The sequence below is a fragment of the Lygodium microphyllum genome, chromosome 2, assembly GCF_053477565.2.
Source record: "Lygodium microphyllum isolate KBCC chromosome 2, Lygodium_microphyllum_v1.1.10, whole genome shotgun sequence".
Lineage (NCBI taxonomy): Eukaryota > Viridiplantae > Streptophyta > Polypodiopsida > Schizaeales > Lygodiaceae > Lygodium > Lygodium microphyllum.
In genome coordinates this window covers 3,213,654-3,233,472 of record NC_141136.1, presented here as the reverse complement: position 1 = coordinate 3,233,472, position 19,819 = coordinate 3,213,654, and the positions used below count along the sequence as shown (strand labels likewise).

The 19,819-nt window shown below is 44.6% G+C and overlaps 1 protein-coding gene across 3 annotated transcripts in view; it reads right to left on the bottom strand.

Moving 5' to 3' along the window:
• Positions 1–1,025: 1,025 nt before the first annotated feature.
• The window catches only part of LOC148039427 (ubiquitin-protein ligase), a 230,060-nt gene continuing 211,266 nt past the window's right edge, over positions 1,026–19,819 (bottom strand). For 2 of the 3 annotated variants that reach the window (XM_087690579.1, XM_087690587.1), the window contains exons 18-20: positions 2,278–2,346; positions 1,953–2,143; positions 1,026–1,856 (exon numbers count right to left, since the gene is read on the bottom strand). In XM_087690579.1, the coding sequence (XP_087546705.1) occupies positions 1,985–2,143; positions 2,278–2,346 (228 nt within the window). In that variant the 3' untranslated portion in view covers positions 1,026–1,856; positions 1,953–1,984. The remainder of the gene's footprint in view (positions 1,857–1,952; positions 2,144–2,277; positions 2,347–19,819) is intronic. The other variant, XM_087690593.1, reaches the window with a different exon arrangement.

Genomic DNA, 19,819 nt, shown 5'->3' with positions numbered 1-19,819 from the left:
ATATTATGATTTAGTGGTTGATAGGGGTGAAGCAAGGGGAGATTCATGTGAAGCATGGGAGAGGCTAGGAAGACAAAGGGTCTCCATGGATGCCTCGGTTGCTAACAATTCCTGTTGTACTCCTTTAACCCATTCCTTGACCCTATCTATAGTGGCCAATTATTGCTGTGGATCGGGATATTCCCTTATCTTTTCAATGATAGCTTTCTAGATTTGTGATGCTATTGATACTAGAGACAGGAGCACTGCCTTAGAGGTTGGTTAGGCCTTCACTTTTCAGTTTGAAGTCAGTGCAGTTCCCTCTTTTCTTGGCATTTTTCTTTCCTAGGGTTGACTGGTTTACCGTAGTTGGTTCCTCAATGGAAATTCCAGCTTTTTTCTTTTGTGCTCTAGTAATGGCATTGACTGGAATAGGAATAACATTCTCATCCTTGATCATTTCCATCGTGAAGAGACTCAAGGGTACCAAAGGTACCGTTGCCTTACTACTACTAGCTTTGCATCTTGGGCAATCTTGGTACATATAAGTGATCCTACACTCAAGGCACTGTTAGTCTACTCCGTTTTCTTGGGATTATTGTTGTCCCTAGGGACAACATGAGGATATGTGTCCCGATTGTCCACAATTCCAGCGAGCGATTTGTCTCTCAAGGCTGGATCATTCATTGCCCTCTTCCTCCTCCTAACATCATAATAGGCATAATCCTATAATCCATTAGGATAGGGTGACCCTCTTCATCATGTAGACAAAAGGGTTAGTGTACTCCTTGCTTTGGAACAAGCTGCCCAGCAGTAGGTGATGGTTATGAAGATGCATTGCAATGATCAGCCACTCCAAACAGTGAAAAAAACACAGCTGTTAATGACCTGCAGTCAATCAAATGCAAACACCAGAAGCACCAAGATCTAGCAAGCTAGACATCTGATACCATGGTGAGTGCACAACGGAAGTGGAATCAATAAAATATAAGCACAAAACATGAACACAGAACAGAAAACTTAAACAGAATCACGAACAGGCAATGAAATCCATAATAGAAAGCATGAGAATGAGTACAATACCAGCAGGATAACCAGCACTCTGACGCAAGGTATGATGCAAGACGATGTATGAGGAGAGAGCCATACATATAGGCAACAGTGGAGCTTCAATAGGCAGCAGGTCAGTGAGCAACTGAGGGAATAAAATAATCAGGTCGGCCAGCACAAACGCTGCCACCTAGCTGACACTGAAAGATGACCAACAATAGTCCACTGAAATGCATATTACTGTGCCCTAATACCCATTATATGTTCAAAACTAACAGAAAGATCCTCATATTCTTTGTTTGCACAAGATTCTCAGCCCTCCAGACTATTTGGAAGTCTTGAAATTGAATGGTCTCTGATGGCTCTATTGATCTTTTGACCTTTTCTAGATGTCTGCAAAGCTGTCCTTGCATAACTGTCCTGATTCCATGGCGTCAATCAAGATCAGAGCTCAAATTTTCCAAGGTTTTTCATATTAGGCTATGTTCACCCTGGACATCACCTTTGAATGGGGGTTGCTCTCAGGGCCTTAGCCTCGGAGTCTGTAAGGTCCCTTTTGTCAGTCCATTTTGGCATGTAAAAGATGTGAAAATTACATAAGCTGTGGTTCATGTGTCATGTTTTGCCACCATGGATCTCTGGTAGGAGATGTTCCATGTAGATTCTGAAGTTGTATTCAGGAAGCATCTAAGCTTTTTGTCCTCGTTCACTCTTTGCAGCAGATTGTGGAAGCTCACACTTGTATGGTTGATATTCTCTTTCCACAAAGTACGTGATTAGTTCTTCAGGTACATGTAACCCAAGCAGTATTGAAATGACACCTTCATCTGCAAACAACAATCAGGCCTCAATGCAAACAAAAAATGGGAGAAATTAAATTTGGCCCCCTAACCAGAGCACATTAGGTACAAGTATCAACTCACCAATCATTGTCAAATCCTTAACAAAGAAAGATTCAGATGTGTCCATTGATCACAAATGTTCTCTCCTTGTCACCATTCAACAAAATTAGAATGGTGTCCTTAGGTTTCCATTGCATGTATCCTTTAAAGGGAGTGTGCAGTGTTGTACAACGAGCAAGCTTTAAGATACCCAGTAATTGCCTGGTTTCAAACTACAAATAAAACAACATTGTATTAATTGAATGCAATGCTCACAGCTTTTTCTAACAGGTGACAATATGTTTCTAGAAGAGAAAAATGTTTCCAAGATAAACAATGCAAGTATTGTAGCTTTTATTAAACTCACAGAAGGTGTATCAAAACCATTGTCTACAGAATCACACATATCAAGTGATAACTCCTGCAACATTGGAAGCTGCATAAAAACAAACACACAATTTCATAAATCAGTAAATTGATTATCCACACCATGTACACTGATTAAAGGACAACAAAGCCAATGCTTACATTTACTGCAGGATTTGTTACGATAGAATGATTTGTTACACTAGGATCTGTCCATATTCATGCCCTGCAAGTTCAGCCACGTGCTCATACGTGCATACCAACACTGTCTATCTCCCTCTACTACAAGCTATCTTGAAGACTCCAGAGCTAGCCTAGGGTATCCATCTTGAGGAAGCTGCCATATCCTCTGGAGGAAGGTGCCTGGAATAAGGCCTCCACTACCATGGGTGCTGCACCTAACTCTGCTCCGATGATCTCTTGTAGTACTGAGGCTTTTGCCATTATCATACGTCCTATCATGATGACCAGCAATCTCTCCATATGTTCCTAGACATCAGAAAGTTGTGCTACAGGTCCATTACAGTCCATGAGAGGTGCCTGTCTAGTATGATAAAGGCTTAGGCCCCAAATGGCTACTCCATAGAGTAGTGTGGGAATAACTAAAGTGTCAAGGAGCCACAATTTGGTATGGGGTTCCTGCAATTGTGTGTACACTGTCGCTCTAGAGTGCCCAAAGCTACATATGCCTGTGCAAGCCCAGCCTCTGAAGTCTCCTTCCATGAAAATTGTGGCCCTTTGAAGGTTACCCTAAGGTATACATATCGTCTAACCACTTCCACAGACTGACCATCATACATAAAGTGATGCTCTGAGCATGTCACCCAAGCTGTCAAGGTGTTAAAGACCATAATTTTAGTCTTTCCAAGATTGACCTTGAGGCCTTTCTCTTCACAAAACAAATGGAATGCGTCCAAATGTCACGTTGTAGCTCCTCAGGTGAATTTGAGATGAGCACAATATCATCTGCATATAAAAAAATTGGTAGCAATACCCTAGTCAAGTTGGCTCCCATACCACCTTATCTTTGTATATAATCTGAAATCTCGTCAATGTACAATCCAAACAGCAAAGGAGAGAGCGGACAGCCTTGCTTTACACCAAATTGTGCTAGACACCGAGCCTATTGTGCCTTCGGGCACTCGTATTGTACCTCTCACTGTCTCATACAATGTATAAATACACCACTGCATATCCTCTAGGACCCGAATGGTTCACAACCTCTACATGAGTCTTGCATGTGGTACTGTATCAAAAGCTTTGCAGAAATCCACGAAACAAAAATAGATTTTTTTCCTTCATGATCATCCCTCCTCAATCAAGGCCCTCAACGTGAACATATGATCTAATGTATTGTATCCTTGGTGGAAGCCAACTTGTCATGGAGAGCGTATCCCCTTTGTTTCAACCCACCAACTCAACTCATGCTCCACGATAGAGGCATATATCTTCACTAGCATATGGCCAATCATAATAATGCGGTAGTTGTTAGCAACCAATGGATCTCCGCTCTTAAAAATCGGCACTATTGTGAGGTCACACCAACTTGCTGGAAAACCCTCACATACAACTCTATTGAAGATATTTGACAAGATAGGGGCCAATGCATAACATGCATGTACAAAATGTTCTACCACAAGGCCATCTTGATCATATGCTTGCCCATTCTTTAACCTCCAAATGGCATACCTCACCATTTTTCCCATAAAGAATCCACATTGTGTTGGCCTAGAGTTTGAGAGAGAGAGAGAGAGAGAGAGAGAGAGAGAAGCGATGGCGGATCGTGGTCGTTGCCGTCTTCCCTTCGTCGGGTGAGCTCGTCCGTCGCCCTTCCGTCACGTGGCCCCGCGTCTCTGCCGTCTCGCCCCTGAGCGTTGCCCTGTTTCGTCCCGCCTTCCGTCCTGCCCTGTCGACTGCCTGTCGTGCCACCACGTCTGCAGCCGCCCCGTCTCCTTGTCGTCGCCTGCAACCGCCCTCTTGTCGTCACCCGCAGGCTCGTCACCTACATCTGGCGGCCCGTCAGCTGCGCCTCCAGCCCTGCTGTCGCCCGCTTGAACTGCGGGCTCTGCGCCTGGTTCACGCCCGTCCGCCTTGTGCGTCAGGGCTTCTGCCCACGCCTGATGTCCGCCCTCGCCTGTCGGACGCCACCCTCGCCTGTCGGACGCTGCCCTCGCCAGTCAGCCGCCGTGGTGATCGCCCCAGGTAACACATCGTTTGTGGCAGCGTCTCACAGGGCGCACTGATCTTTTCTTCCTCTCAACGAGAGGCAGTGTCCTCTGTTCGTGCCTGAGCCTGCACCTCTGGGTTCTGCGACCTGCACACGGAGACAGTGCAGCCTTGCCTTTCCACAGACACCGAGAGAGAGAGAGAGAGAGAGAGAGAGAGAGAGAGAGAGAGAGAGAGAGAAGACAGCAGTATGACTGGCCTGGATATGGATTTTCTAGACCGGACGGTGGCAGCCCTTGGCCCTGATTCCGATACAGAGGAGCTGGAGGATATGGTGCCGTGCACGGAGGAGATGCCTCCGGGTTCTGAACTGCCGCCTGCGGGCAAACGCTCCAAGCATACTTCTGACGAGCCAATGGGTCCTTAGGAACGTTCCTATGCGCAGGTTGCCTCTGATCCTGTGGATTCGCAGGAGATTGACTGGGAGCATTTGCTGGACTTTGCCAATACTCTGCTTGGCGATTATGTCCAGCATAATAATGAAACTTTTTCTGACGCGGGAACTGATGATGTGCTGGAAGCCACGGTGGACCCGAAATCACTCTTACGGTTCTTCTCGGTGTTTTATGACAGTGCAGTTATACTTTTCTTCACTGGCAGGATCCCAGTGCTTTCACATATTCGCCAGTGGATGCACCATTTATTGCAAGGGGAGTGTGTTGAGGAGATCTTCCTTGGACCTCGCGGCTTTTATGAGGTGCTGTTGAAATCGGAAACACATCGAGCTGAGCTCCTGTCCAAGTTGCCATTATTCTTTGATCGCCGCTTGGTCCATGTTGTACCATGGCGCCCTATGGGTGACTTCTAGCGTCTGCTTCAACGAGAATGCTCGGTATGGGTGGAAGTGGAAAATTGTCCGGCGGTCTATTGGCAATTGTTGAAGGACGCGATGGCAGTTGTGGGAACAGTGCTGGTTCCCCCAAGCCTCAGGGCTATGAATCGAAACCGTTTATGCATGTTATGGGACACGGCCAGGAAAAGGCCTGCGTGGCTTCGCCTCAATTGTTCTAGCATGCATCCTTTGCATTTTCGCTTGAAATGGGGCAACTTTGCAAGCCACTACTTTTCATGTGGTAAATTGGGGCATTTTATGGCCGAATGCCCTGAAAGGCAACTGTCTTCCGAGGATGCGCAGGTTGTGCTGCCTAAGGATGACATGGTGCTTGATGCCCCGACACAGGAGGCCCTTCAGCCACCTAATGTTGTGGATAAAGGCAAACAACAGGTCCTGGGTTTGGATTCTCGTAGCACTGATTGGATTGAGGCACGTCAAAAAAAATGTAAAAAGTTGGATGCAGGCCTAGCGGATCCTGGGCCTAATGCTTCACAGGATTCCGTGCGCACGTATATGTGCAGGAAAGAAATGTTCACTTCACAGCCGGCTGCACGTACTATGGCCCTGTCTGCCCCCCGTAATCAGTCTACAAGGAAAGTCTATACAGACGGCCCCAAGGGCCCACCTGCTAAGCTTGCGTTTGATACAAAAGGTAATGTGATTACACCCTGGGATCGGCGTTATCCCCGCCCCACTCCCAAGGCAGTGGATTTTCCTTCTACCTCTAAAGCAGGTCGCCAGAATTCGTTTGCAGTATTGGCTGATTTTCTGGATGAGGGTGTCCTAGATGCTCTCGCGGAAAAGGTGAAATCGAGGCAACAGGCGCCTCGTTCCTGACTTCCTTTTCTTGAAGATATATGAAGATAGCCACGTGGAATGTGCAAGGCATTTGCTCTCGCCATAAGCAACATGCCATGTGGATTGTCTTGCATGAGAATCAGTGGGATGTATTGTGTGCAGTTGAGCACAAAAGTCACGGTGAGGCGTGCTGATGATTGTCCATGAGAAATACCATCCTGTTCTTGTTAAAAATGATGTGCAGGGCCGCTTTCTGGTAATCGAAGTCTTATTTGAAGGAGAGATTTTATGGTTGTTGGGCCTCTATGCTCCGAATGATCCCGCATCCCGACGGGATCTTTGGTCAACTTTGCAGGGCTCCATGTCACTTGGCCAAAGGGGGTTTTTGATGGGAGATTTCCATATGTGTGTTGATTCTTCTCAGTCCACTTCAGGGTTTTCGGTAATGGATACGCCGGAAAGCCGGGTGTGGAATTCCTTTGCTTTGCGTGTACTTAAGCAAGATCTTTGGTTGTGGCTTCACCCTTCTTTTTCAGGGTTTACTTTTCATTCCGCATAATATGCAACTACTTGGTCGCGGTTGGACCGAATGTATATCATGCAGGGGGATGATTTTCTTCCCGAGATGCTGGAAATGAAGGTCTTGCAGCAATATGCGTTGTCGGACCATTTCCCCCTCCAGCTTGAGATGCGGGCACAATCTATTGCACCTTTTATGTAGTTGCTGGATAGGCTCCCTTTACGTTTCAACTCCTCTTATTTGAAGCATCCAATTTTTCAGGGCTATATGCAGCAATTGATTGAGAGGTTCTTATTGGACTTCGCCTCTGACGCTTGGCTGCATTTGCACGGCTGCTCTCTAATGTGCAGCGGGTTGCTCGGCAGTATGGGATTCATCATGCCTCTCTTTGTCGCCGACGTGGACATGCAGCAGAGGACTTACTGGCTTTGGTCCGTTTCTTGCTCGTGGATTCCCCAGATGATGATTTTCTGCTGTCACTCGAGAGGCGTTTGGCCCATCTTATTCAAGTATTTCAGTTGAAATCTTATCAGCAGGCCAAGCTGCATAACTTGATTGACACATTGCAAGATAGTGCCTGCCAGTCTCATAAGTTCTTTCGCGCCTTGCATGCTTCTCCAACTCGCGAAAATATGACTAGACTCCAGGATTCGGAAGGTCGCATGGTCACTGATCCGCAGACCATTGTCAATATGTGCAGAAATTATTTTATGGAACTTCTTGGTTCTTCTCCCTCGCCTTCTAGCTAGGTTACGCATGCCCGCTCGGTCTTCTATCATCTGGTCCGCCAGCAGGTTCCACTTGATATGCAAGCCACTTTGGAGGCGGATATTTGCGAGGAGGAGGTTATGGATGTTTTGTTGCACCTGCCTAAGGATAAAAGTCCTGGTTGGGATGGTCTCACTAATGAATTCTTTGAGAACTCGACCACGCAGTTGGTAAAGCCATTGGCGGTCATGTTTCAGCAGGTTTGGGAAACAGGGGTCATGCCTTCCTCATGGAAAGAAGGCCTTATCAAACTGATTCCCAAGGTCCCTTCGCCGTCAAAGCTGCAACACTGGAGACCAATTTCTTTGATGGGCTCGATGTATAAAATCTTCTCCAAAGTGCTGGCGAATCGGCTTCACAAGCACCTTCCAGCTATTGTGCATCCTCTCCAATATGGTTTCATTAAGGGCCACAACATTTTGCATAATATCTTAAATGTGCAAATGGCTATTGACAATGCGCGGCACTCCAGTCAGGAAGTGGTATTGATTCAATTGGACTTGGAAAAGGCGTTTGACTATGTGGACTGGTCTTTCATTGCAGATCTCATGTCTGCTATGGGCTTTGGTACCCGGATGTCCCGATTGATCTACACCATTAGTGCTGCGGCTTCTTCAAGAGTTATACTCAATGGTGGGGTTACAGAGCCATTTGTCCTTGCACGCTCGGTCAGACAGGGTTGCCCTTTGAGTCCTCTCTTCTTTGCCCTGGCGACTTACCCGGTCCTTTCAATGTTATCCTCAATGGCGGCTTCTGCTCAGCTGGCAGGATTGTCTCTTCCTTTGGGGCAGCACTTCATTAGCCAATCTTTGGCTGATGACACCTTTATGATTTTGCGGGCGGACAGGGACAACATTCGAAAGGCATTAGATGTTTGGACACTCTTTGGTCAGGCCTCTGGTCTTCGCATCAATGCCTTTAAGTCAGCCATTCTCAGTTGCACGGAGCCTGATTTACAGTCATTAGGCTGGCAGGGCCAGGTGGTTTCCTGTGGCTCCATTGTCAGGCATCTTGGATACCCGTTGGGGGTGGATGTACGGCCAAAGGACCTACTGGAGTGGATTTCACAAAAACTGGCGGCGAAGTTTATGTATTGGAAGTCGCAAGCGTGGCCATTCCATGTCCGCCTCAAAGTGGCTTAGACAATTATGCTACCAATGCTAACGTATTTCCTGCCATTGCTGCCGTGGATGCCTACTACTTTGAAGGCTCTCACTCATCCCATTCGTTTCATGCTATGGAAGAAGGATTCACTGCAGGCAGGCATTTCGTGGATTTCATGGTCACATACATGTACCCCTAAACGCATGGCTGGTGGCGCTATTTTGGATGCAGAAACTCATATGCTGGCTCTTCATTGGTCTCTTTTTCGTGCCATGTGTGTGGATCATCACCCGTGGACCATCATAGCCCGTTATTTTCTTGAGGACAGAGGGCTACGCCATGGTAACACACGGCTTCGGGCCTCCTAGTGGCATGTCCTTAATGCTGACTCGCGATTTTCCAGTCCCTCTTCCTCTTTGTTACTGCACTTGGTCGGCTCTTGGAAAGTGGTGCTCCAAAAGGCCCGTTGGCATCCAGTAGGAGACCGCTTGCAGACTAACTCCTTTCAGCTGGAATTGTTGGCAGTATCGAGATTACTTTCCTGGGAAGACAAACATCAGCTCAGACCGAGATTTAACCGCATGGCCCGTTTAGGTGTGACTTCGATTGCGGATGCTACCCTTGCCACTCGCAATGTCCTCGCATCGTTTCAGACTGCTAGGAGACTTTTCAGGATCCCGCGCGGATACCGTGGTTTATGGAGAAAGCTTTTGTTGGAGCTTCAGGGTAGGCAACCCTTTCCTGCCCTGGCTGTGGATCGTCCTTGCAGGACTGGGACCTTGCAGGCCGGTTGAGTCTGGAAAAAGCCTCTACTAATCAGGTGTATCATCTTCTCATTCAAGATCACCAATGGCTGGGTGTGAAAGCTAATACTGTTTGGGGACTGCGGAAATCACTGTCATGGTGGCAGGCAACGCTGATGGAGGGCTGGCTGAATAAGGCACCTTTCAAATGCAAGGTCTTTCTTTGGCGGGTAATGATTGGTGGTCTTCCTCTTGCCTCGGCCCTTTCCAAGCGTCGAATCTCGAATGGCAATTGTTTCTTCTGTACCACTACTGCGGAATCGGCCCGACATCGTTTTCTTTCTTGCCCGCTCGCCAAGGATATCTGGTCACTCTTATCGCAAATCTTGCGTGCAGTGGTGGGGTCCTCACTAACTCCTTTCGATTGGGTTTTTGTGCGCCCAAAGTACCCCACACTGCCACAGTTACATATGAAGATCTTATTTCACTTTTTCAGATACTAGGGATGCTGGCACATTTGGACCATGCGCAATGCTTTTCTCTTTGATTCGGCCTCTAATGTACCGAGACATATTGCCAGGCTTAAAGGGCTCTTGCATTGGCAGCTAGATCTCATTCGGCACTCCGACTTGCTCCCTCGGGAGGATTTGCATCCCTGGCATATGGCAATTGCCTCTGGGTCGTTGCCATGATTGGTGTAACCTTTTTAGTGCATTGGTACGGGGATTTCCCACACGTTGGCCTAGGGCCCTCGTGTCTCTTGTAATCATGTAATCATGTAATCTTGTACATTTTTTTCATAATTAATACAATTACCTTTTACGAAAAAAAAGAGAGAGAGAGAGAAGGCTGCCATTGCTGCTGTAACAGTTGACAGGCCATTTCTAGCCAGTAGGAGACCCTCCAAGAGTTGGTGACTGTAGTTTGAGGGCAGTTTCAGCCAAACAACATCATATTCCAGGTGTTCCACCAATGGAGAGAGCTTTCATGGCTGTCTAGATAGAGCAACTGTTGATTTCTTCCATTTTCTCACGTTGCAAATCTGAATTTTCTCTCTCTTCAGCATTCTCTCTCATCCTCCACAATTTTCATCCTTCGTCAACAATTTCCAACAAAATTAGCCATTAGAGGTGGAGATTTTGACAACTCTTTGCTAAAAACCCTAATTTAGGGCAAAAATTAGGTTTGACAGCCACCTTCAAAAGTGTGCTAAAAAATTAAAGGCCTAGAGACTTGAATTTCAGTCATTGAAATTGGGGAAATTTCAGGAGATTCAAGTGGCCATTCAAGTAGCAAACATTTGGAGATGAATTTGTCAATTGAAGAGCAAAAGGAGATTCAAGGAATCTCATTATATTCCAACCAGATTGCAAAGAATTTTGTTGTCTCGATAGCTTTTTTAGTAATTTGTACACTTCTAACTAGACTTTGTGCTGGCTTTCACTATTTAGGGCTGCTCTTAAGTCACTAGTGAGCTTCATCGAGGTGGTCTCAGAGAGGCTTTGCATGTTGTGCTCTACCATGCTCATAACCCTAGACAAGCTGCTAGAAATGGTCTCCTATAAGCTTGTATATGAGATACTTGATTGACCCTTTATTTGTTGATGCTCTTGGTGCCTTGTCTCATGTAGATCCATCTTTTCTTTCTCTTGGGCTACTTCAATCTTAGCATCAGCGAGCATTAGATAGGGTGCTCCAATGTAGATAGTAGGTGTGTGTTAATAGTATTTTGTGAGGGCAAAGTCAAAGCACAAGTGTTGGATTTCTTGAGCCATTCATTGAAAAGAAATTAGGTTAGGTGATCCACACATAGGATAGGAAAAAATGCTCCGGAGAGAATGGCCTATCTTGGCTTACATAGCATGGATTGGTAGGCATGTCTTGATGTAGGAGGATATGTATTGGGTACCCTCACGCAACAAGCACTAGGCGAAATGGAGCATTACCAAGGCCTTTTGTTAGAGCTTCTTGCAACATTTGTGGGATAGCTAGAGGCCACGAAGAGTGACTTATCTCCTATGGCTACTCGCACATGGAGATTTGACAGTTGGGAGTTGGCTGGCTTAGATGCAACAGGATGGAGTTTGCAGTGTTGACCATTGTAACACTTGGAAAACCCAAAGTATTGCCTTTGGTCTTGTGAGACAGCACAGTTGGTGGGGAGAGTAGCATGTCCCATTGTTCATCATGTGGCGTCTAGCCTGGTTTTTATATCCTAGGGAGCCATTTGCTCGCAAGAGCTTAGCTAGGGCTGCCACCTATATGAGGCAGAGATGCATGATACTATTCTTCTTATTGAGGCAAATGCTTGTGCTATGGTTGGTTTAAAGACATTATCCATCTGGCAGGTACTAGAGTCAACACTTGAGTGGTTTGGAAATGTGGGAGATTATTGGGAGGTTTGGCACATCTAGAAGGCATGCTATCAATTGATTTTGGGTCGTGAGAGTTTGTTCATATATGAGAGTTTGAAAGAGCTCTAAACCTTGATTATCGAGCCGCTAGGATTAGGCGCACGGTGACTCTCGAGCTTGCAAGGAGCTCTAATACCACTTTTTACATATTTGGGGTAGCCACGATATGTTCTTCACTATGCAGACAAGCAACCCCGAGTGGTGCTACTCTACTCCTCCATGGCTTCTATCCCCCATTCCCCTAGACCGTCCTAAGAGACTTGTGTATATGATCCGAGCTTGACTTGTATCAGCTCCAGCTAGGCTGCTGAGCACATGTACTTCGTTGTAAAGTCATTTGACTAATATAATTAGTCACTTTTTTCTTGGAAAAAAAAAGTATACATTGATTGCAAGATGAAGCAAGTTGGTTGCATGTTTACTTTGGATGTCGTAATTCTTGCTATAAATGTTGTTATGTATGCTAAAGGCAAAGGTATGATTGCAAACATTGAAATATGATACAAATGTATTGGACAAGTAAATGTGCAAAGACAGAAATTAATTCAATCGAAAGGGTTGGTTATAGATTTGCCTACATTTGAGTTGCAAAATTATGTAAGGTCTATGAAGCATATCAGTTTGGAAAGCACGTAAGACAACCTTTTTTCCTTGGCAAAGATGTAAGCGGAAACATACTTAATATTGTGCATATAGATGTTTAAGGGTCTACACAAATGTATCTCTTGGTGACAAGAAGTATTTTTTATATTTATTGATGATTACTTTAGAAAGCTGTGGATATATTTCATGAAGGAAAGAGTATTTGAGCACTTCAAAACTTTCAAAGTTATTGTTAAAACATAAATAGCCTTGAAAGTTAAATGCTTGATGTTAGATGGAGTGGTGAGTTTAGAGTGAGTAGAGATGTTATTTGATGAGATGAGCAATTGGTAGGAGATGCATTGAATGATATTGATGATCATGATAGTCATGTGTAGATAGAAAAGCAAGAATCACAGACCCTTAGTAGACCAAAGACATCATGCGGTAGTAAATCTATAGTGAGACCTTGGTCTGGAAGCCTAAGAAGCTATCCTGTATCTTCAGGTATATCTACTAGTGTTGCAAGTAATGACAAAGGCAAGAAGAAAATGTCACATGGTAATGATGTAACCACTAGTCATTGAATTCTTGATAAAGACTCTATCAGGTCAAAGAGTTTCAATGATAAGCTTGATATTCCTTTGGTTAGGATAATAGGTGTATAGAGAACACATGGTAATGTAAACGCTCCACTGAGCAATCCAGTGGTATGCAGGTCTAGCAGGGTGAGATAATCCGTTAGAAGATTTGGTTTTAAGGGTTATGCATCTCACCATTATACTTATATAATAAAGGTAGTTGAGGATGTTGAGCCCACTTGTTTTAAGAAAACTGTTAGTCATGCTCATTGGATACAGCAATGGATGAGGAGATGGCTGTTTTAGAGGCCAACACGACTTGGGATCTAGTACCATTGCCCAAGGGTAAGAAAGGCATTTGTTGTAATTGGCTTTAAAAAATAAAGCATAATGCAAATGATTCCATTACCAAGTATAAGGCCAAGCTAGTTGCAAAAGACTATACGTAGATGTATGGCATAGACTATGAAGAGACTGATAGTACAATTTCTAGGATGGAAATTGTAGATGTGTGATTACTTTGATAGCAGCAAAAGGTTGAACTTTGCAATAGATGAATGTGAAAAATACATTCTTGCATAGTAATTTGCAAGAAGAGAGGTATAGGGAACAACTAGCAAGTTATGAAAATTTAAAGCATCCCACATATCTGTGTAGGTTAAAGAAAGCATTCTTTGGGCTAAAGCAAGCACCCAGAGCATGGTCGAATAAGATTGGAGAGTATCTTATCAACATTGGTTTTTATTTTTCTCATGCAGAGTACTTACTTTACGTGAGCAAGGGTGATACTGGTTCGATCATCATAGTCATCTATGTGGACGACTTGATTATTAAAAGTGATAGTGACAATGGGATTGCTTGATGTGATGTTTTCTCAACTGAGAGTGAATGTGCAAAGAGTTGAGAGCAATAGAGTGAGAGAGTGAGCACAACACTTGATGTTTAGTACAAAGACTAGTATACCACTTTTAGGTTTTGAATATATATATATAAAGTGCAAGTGAAGGGTGCATTCACACCCACACACCCGAACTAGGTAAAAAGGCACGGTGAGTCTTTATTCCCAACAATCTCCCACCTAAAGGCAACATGCCTGAAGGTAGAGAAAAAAATCAGGTAAGTCAATGTATATACAAAGCTGAAAGATACATATACTATCCAACCCCCATCATCTGGCAGCAATGAGCAAACCACTCGGCTGGAAGACCATTCGTAAAAAGGTCTACACGGTTATCATCTATATGCACCTTGACAAGCTCAATGCCTTTGCTATCAAGTACCTCCTTGATAAAGTGATACTTCACCTGTATGTGCTTTGTCTTTGCGTGAAAGACTGGATTTCGTGCTAGCATGATAGCCCTCTGACTGTTACAGCGGAGGATAGAAACCTTTGTAATCGAGGGAGGGCTTGAGATCATAGACCCAGAGTATCTGAGTATGACCCTCTTGGGCAAGCTAGTGATCGGCGGCCTCACACCAGGAGGGCAGACCTGGAAGGTGCTATTGCAAGAGGGTCTTCAGGATTGTAGACCGAGGCTTGGCGGTGAGTGGATGCCATCCCTGAGATGGATCTTCACGATAGCCCAAATCACCCCCCCCCCCCCCCCCCCCAGATCCCCCTTCCTACGTAGCTTGCTCTGTGTGTGGGACGGCTTCTATAAGGCCCTAATCTAGAGCCCCCCAGGCTGTCAGGAGGAGATAGACCATCAGCCAGTGATCTAGAACCCCCACGTCAGCGATTCGGAAGGGGCACAGATTGGCGAGTGCCCCCACATCCACTGGGCTGGTTGGGAGGCCCGTCCGGCTCGTACCATCAAGACATGGCAGGAGGTGTACACAATGGTGGACAAGTTGGTGTTGCGGTGAGTATCAAGCTATCAAAGAGGAGTAAAGTTGAGGAGAAGGGAGATAGACGCAGCAATACCTTAGGAGTAGCTTGCTCCCCCGATACAATAGCTGATAGAGCCCAGGGAGGTATGGACCGCTAGGCTTTCACCAGCAGGTATCCCTCTACATGTGGCAGGTAGAGTGGGCAGCGCTCCACCTAGGACCTTCTTCACCGCGCAAAAGGGGGGGCGTTTGGCTCTTGAGAGAGGGCAGCAAGATGAGGAGATAACTATCCTTTTATGGAGGATTTGGGTGATTGGCCTTCAGGGGAAAACATGGTGGCTGGACCCTTTTGTCTTCTGGGAGGGGCTCAAGGAGTGACACCTCTGGATCTGGGAGGACAGGCCACTTGATGAGCTAGAGTGGAATTCAGGAGAGTGGCTATGGCCGGCCACTGCGGTCGCCAAGAGGTCACCGAGGTTCTTGGAGTACACTGCCAGCATTGACAGACATGTATTGATGCACGAGGACATGGATTGGGTGCCGTCACGTAGTAGACACTAGGCAGAGCACAGCATCACGCGGCCTTTCCGACAGACCTTCTGGCGCCACCTATGGGATAGCTGGAGGAGGAGGAGGATATTGTATTTCTTATGGCTGGTGGCACATGGAGACTTGGCGGTGGGAAGTTGGCTTGCCCAGATGCAAGAGGAAGGTTGTAAGCGCTGCACACAGCAGCCTCTGGAAACCCTAAAGCACTGCCTTTGGTTGTGTGAGGTGGTGGAACTCGTGTGGAGAGGAGCATGCCACATCCTTCGCTGTATATAGCACCCAACCTTGGATGTATCTCATAGCAAGCTTTCTGCTGGCAGGTAGTCAGCTAGGGCCATCACCTTCTGTACGAGGCCGGGATGTAGGATATGATATTCATTATCAAGGCAGGGTCGTGCACAGTGGTTGGTTTGGAGGCTCGACCCATCCGCCAGGTACTGGAGCCTACAACAGACTACTCTGAGGTATGGGAGATCATAGGGAGTCTTACTGGATGGCATATCTGGAAGGCGCGGTGTCAGGAGGCTTTTGGCACAGAGAGACTTTCAGTACATGTAACCTTAGCAGAGCTCTGGACCTCCATCATCCACTCCCTCCATGGCCGATGGGATCAGGTGTAGGGCGAGTCCAAGGTTTGTCAGGAGCTCCATTGTCATTTTATGCACACTTGGGGCAGCCAGGACCTGTTTTTCGTGATGTAGGCAGACAGTCCTAGATGGCGATACACCCCCCCCTCCATGGTTTCTTGACCCCATCCCCCCTAGGCCACCCTGAGAGGCTTGTACATCTGATATATCTATGACTCTGCATCATCAGCTCCAGCTAGTTTGTTGAGCATGAGCACTTCATTGTATTCATGGTTTATTCTGAAGTAATATAATCAGCCACATTTTATTTGCAAAAAAAGAAAAGGAACCTTTGTAATCTCAAGCTCTCTCACCAGACGTAAAAGCCATAAAGTCTCTTTGCATGCCTTAGTGTGACAATCACATTTTTTGCCTTTGTAGTAGACTATGCAATACACTTTTGCAGCCTAGATATTCAAGAGACTGCTCCTCTTGTGAACATGAACACATATCCTAAAGTAGACTTTTGCAGTCAAGATAGCTAGCATAGTCTGCATCTATGAAACCGACAATAGATGACTTCTGCTTATCAAAGCAAATACACAAATCCTTTGTGCCATTAAGGTATCTCATGATACCCTTCACTGCTTTCCAATGCTTTTTGCCAAGATATGCCATGTATCTACTAACCACTCCCACCGCAAATGCAATGCCAGGACGTGTAGCAACCATAGTATACATCAAGCTACCAACAGCCGAAGCATAAGGTATCTTGGCCATTTCAGCCTTTCCATCATTTGATGTAGAGTTGTCATCTGCACTAAGTTTCATATATGGAGGCAATGGTACACTAATAGCTTTCCCCCCCTCCATATTGAAATGTTGCAAAACTCTCGTAATATACTCCTGCTGTGTGACAGAAAAAGCAGACCCTTTGATCTATCTCTAAGTATACGCATGCCAAGAATGTGATTTGCCTCACCAAGATCTTTCATATCAAAGCTATTATGTAAGCTCTGCTTCAAGGAGTCCAAGGCATAAACATCCTTGCCTGCAATGAGCATGTCATCCACATACAAAACCAAGAGAATAACGCTACCATCTGCTACCTTCTTGGTGTATAAGCAGTGATCAACTTGAGAACAATGAAATCCCTGAGATTGCATGAATGTATCAGATTGTGATACCATTCTCGTGGTGCTTGCTTCAGCCCATACAGACTCATGTTGAGTTCACATATCATGTGCTATTTTCCCTTTGCAACAAAACCATCAAGCTGCTGCATATGGATCTCCTCATACAAATCACCATATAAAAAGGCAGTTTTTACATCCATCTATATGAGTTCCATGTCCTCAGATGCAACCAAGCCTAAGATGGTTCATAAAGTAGTCAGTTTGACTACAGGAGAAAAGATTTCATCAAAATCAATTCCATGTTCTTGCTTGTACCCTTTAGAAACCAAGCGTTCCTTGTACTTGGGCAAAGGGCAAAGAACCAGGAGTGACTTTCATTTTGTAAACTCATTTGCAGGGTAGCACTTTTTGTTCTTTTGGTAAATGTATCAAGTTCCAAGTGCCATTTTTCATGAGAGATTCCATTTTTTATAGCATTGCTTTTTGCCATTTCTTATTGCTTCCTAGAAGTATAATGGTTTATCACAATCTGTTAACATGACATAATCACCCACATAGTTTACTCTAGGAACAAATCTATTTGGTTGTTTTTGCACTCTGGTCGACCAACGGAGCTAGTGGTCAAAATTTGCTGGCTATTCAGATTACAAATCTGCGTTAACAGCTTGTTGTTCTGCACGTTCAGCATGTTATATAGCTGGTTCAGGTTGTTCCAGATGCACATGTCCTTGCTAAATTTGTGGGACATCATAGGCAAGATCCTACTGATCATTTTCAGCATCATTCCCTGAATTTTTAGGGACATTTACAACAAGCATTTGCTGCTGTCTAAGGGGCATTTTTTGCTGTCCTATTGGTATATCCTCCTAGAATACAACCCTTTTACCTCCTCTGTTCTTTCGGGCTGTTTGTGCATGCGATCTTCCTAGAAGATGATATCATTTCCGTATACTACTTTTCTTTTCTTAGGATCCCATAATCTATACCCCATCTCACCTTCATCACCATATCGTAAGAAAATACATTTACAAGACTTTGGCTCGAGTTTACTATGTTCTTCCTTGCGTATGTACACAAATGCCTCACAACCAAACACTTTCAAGTGAGCATACGAAGGTGTCTTGCCCAACCATGCTTCTTGAGGAACCTCCCCACCCCCCCTCCCCCCCCCCGCGTCCCCCCAAAAGACCTGTTTGGTGTCCGATTAATCAAGTGTACGGCTGTCATAACAGCCTCTACCCAAAAACCATGGGGTAAAGTAGCATGTGATAGCATTGTGCAGACCTTGTCTTGAGTGGTTCTTTTCATACGCTCTACAATACAATTTTGGGATAGATTATGAGGGGCAGTAAGTTTCCTTTTAATCCCTTTGCTGTCACAAAAGTCTTAAAAGGCATTGGACACATATTTCTCACTATTGGTAGAGCAAAGGCATTTTAATGTCTTGCTGGTCAAATTTTCAGCAAGTACTAGGAATTTTTTAGATTTATCCAATGCCTTGTCTTTGCAACGGATTGGATAGACCCATACTAGGCGTGTGGCATCATCAATAAAGGTAATGAAATACTTCTTCCCCCCTAGAGATAATCCTAGCATAAGACATACATCTGAATGTACTAACTCTAAGGGTGAAGACTTTAGAGAAAGAAATTTTTTGTGTGACGTTTGAGCATGTTTACCATAAATACAACGATTACACTGTTCAAAATCAACATACCTCAAAGAGAGCACTTTCATTCCAGATTGACTCATGTGTCTCAACCGGCTATGCCACAAAGAAACACTTGGCTACTTAGTTATGGCAACAATATGGTCACGCACACTAGATACATGCAAAGGATACAATGTATCACTTTTGGACCCCTTGGTAACAATGCCGGAGCCCTTATATATTTTCCATTTGCTATCCCCGAAGGTGGTGTGATAGCCTTCATCATCTAGTTACCCTATGCTTATCAAGCTCTTCTTGAGCTGAGATACGTGTCTCACATTATGCAAAATAAACATGAAGCCATGCTGAAATTCCAGTTTCACACTGCCAATGCCTGCAATTTTACACGCATAGTTATTCCCCAAGTGAACAACACCACATACAACACCATTGTACTTAAAGAACCACTCATTATGTGGTATGACATGAAAGGACACACTTGAATCAAGTATCCAAGTTTGCATATCATCCTCAAAATTTGCAATTAATACATGTGCATCCAAAGAGAAAGCAATAAGTACATCACCATTATTGTCATTATCATGAGTGACTACATTAACCTCTTCTATTTTCACATTGCTCTTTTTGGCAGGCTGGCTGTTCTTATTTTTAGCTTTGTTGGCTTCATTGTTTTTGTTTTTGCCCTTCTCTTTCTTTAATTGAAAGCAATTTCGTTTGTAGTGCCCTTTTTTGCGACAATGATGGCACTTCACATTTTTTCCACAAGGTTTGCTGTGTGCTTTGTTTTCAAAACTGCTCTTATGCTGAAATGTGCCTCTGGTCTGTAATGCATTTGAAGACTTGTTTGCTGAGTTATTATGCCTATTGAGTTCTTCCATCAACAAAGAAATCTCCACATCAGAGTATAACAACTAAGCATTTGAATTACTCAGAGCTGTCTTGAAAGTATTCCAACTTTCAAGCATAGTTATCAAGTACAAAAGGTAGGAAAGGTATGATACAGTACGGTACGATAAAATACCGTACTAAATGGTACCTTAAGATTTTATAATACGGTACGATATTAGTACAACAAAAAAAATAACTTGATTATTTTGGACAAAAGATAATAGAATAGAGATTTCAAGTCTAAATAGCAATGCTATTAGAGTATATAAGATGAGTACTTCAGGGTAACATGCCAAAACCTAATGCGGAATGCGCAACGTGCACTATTGCT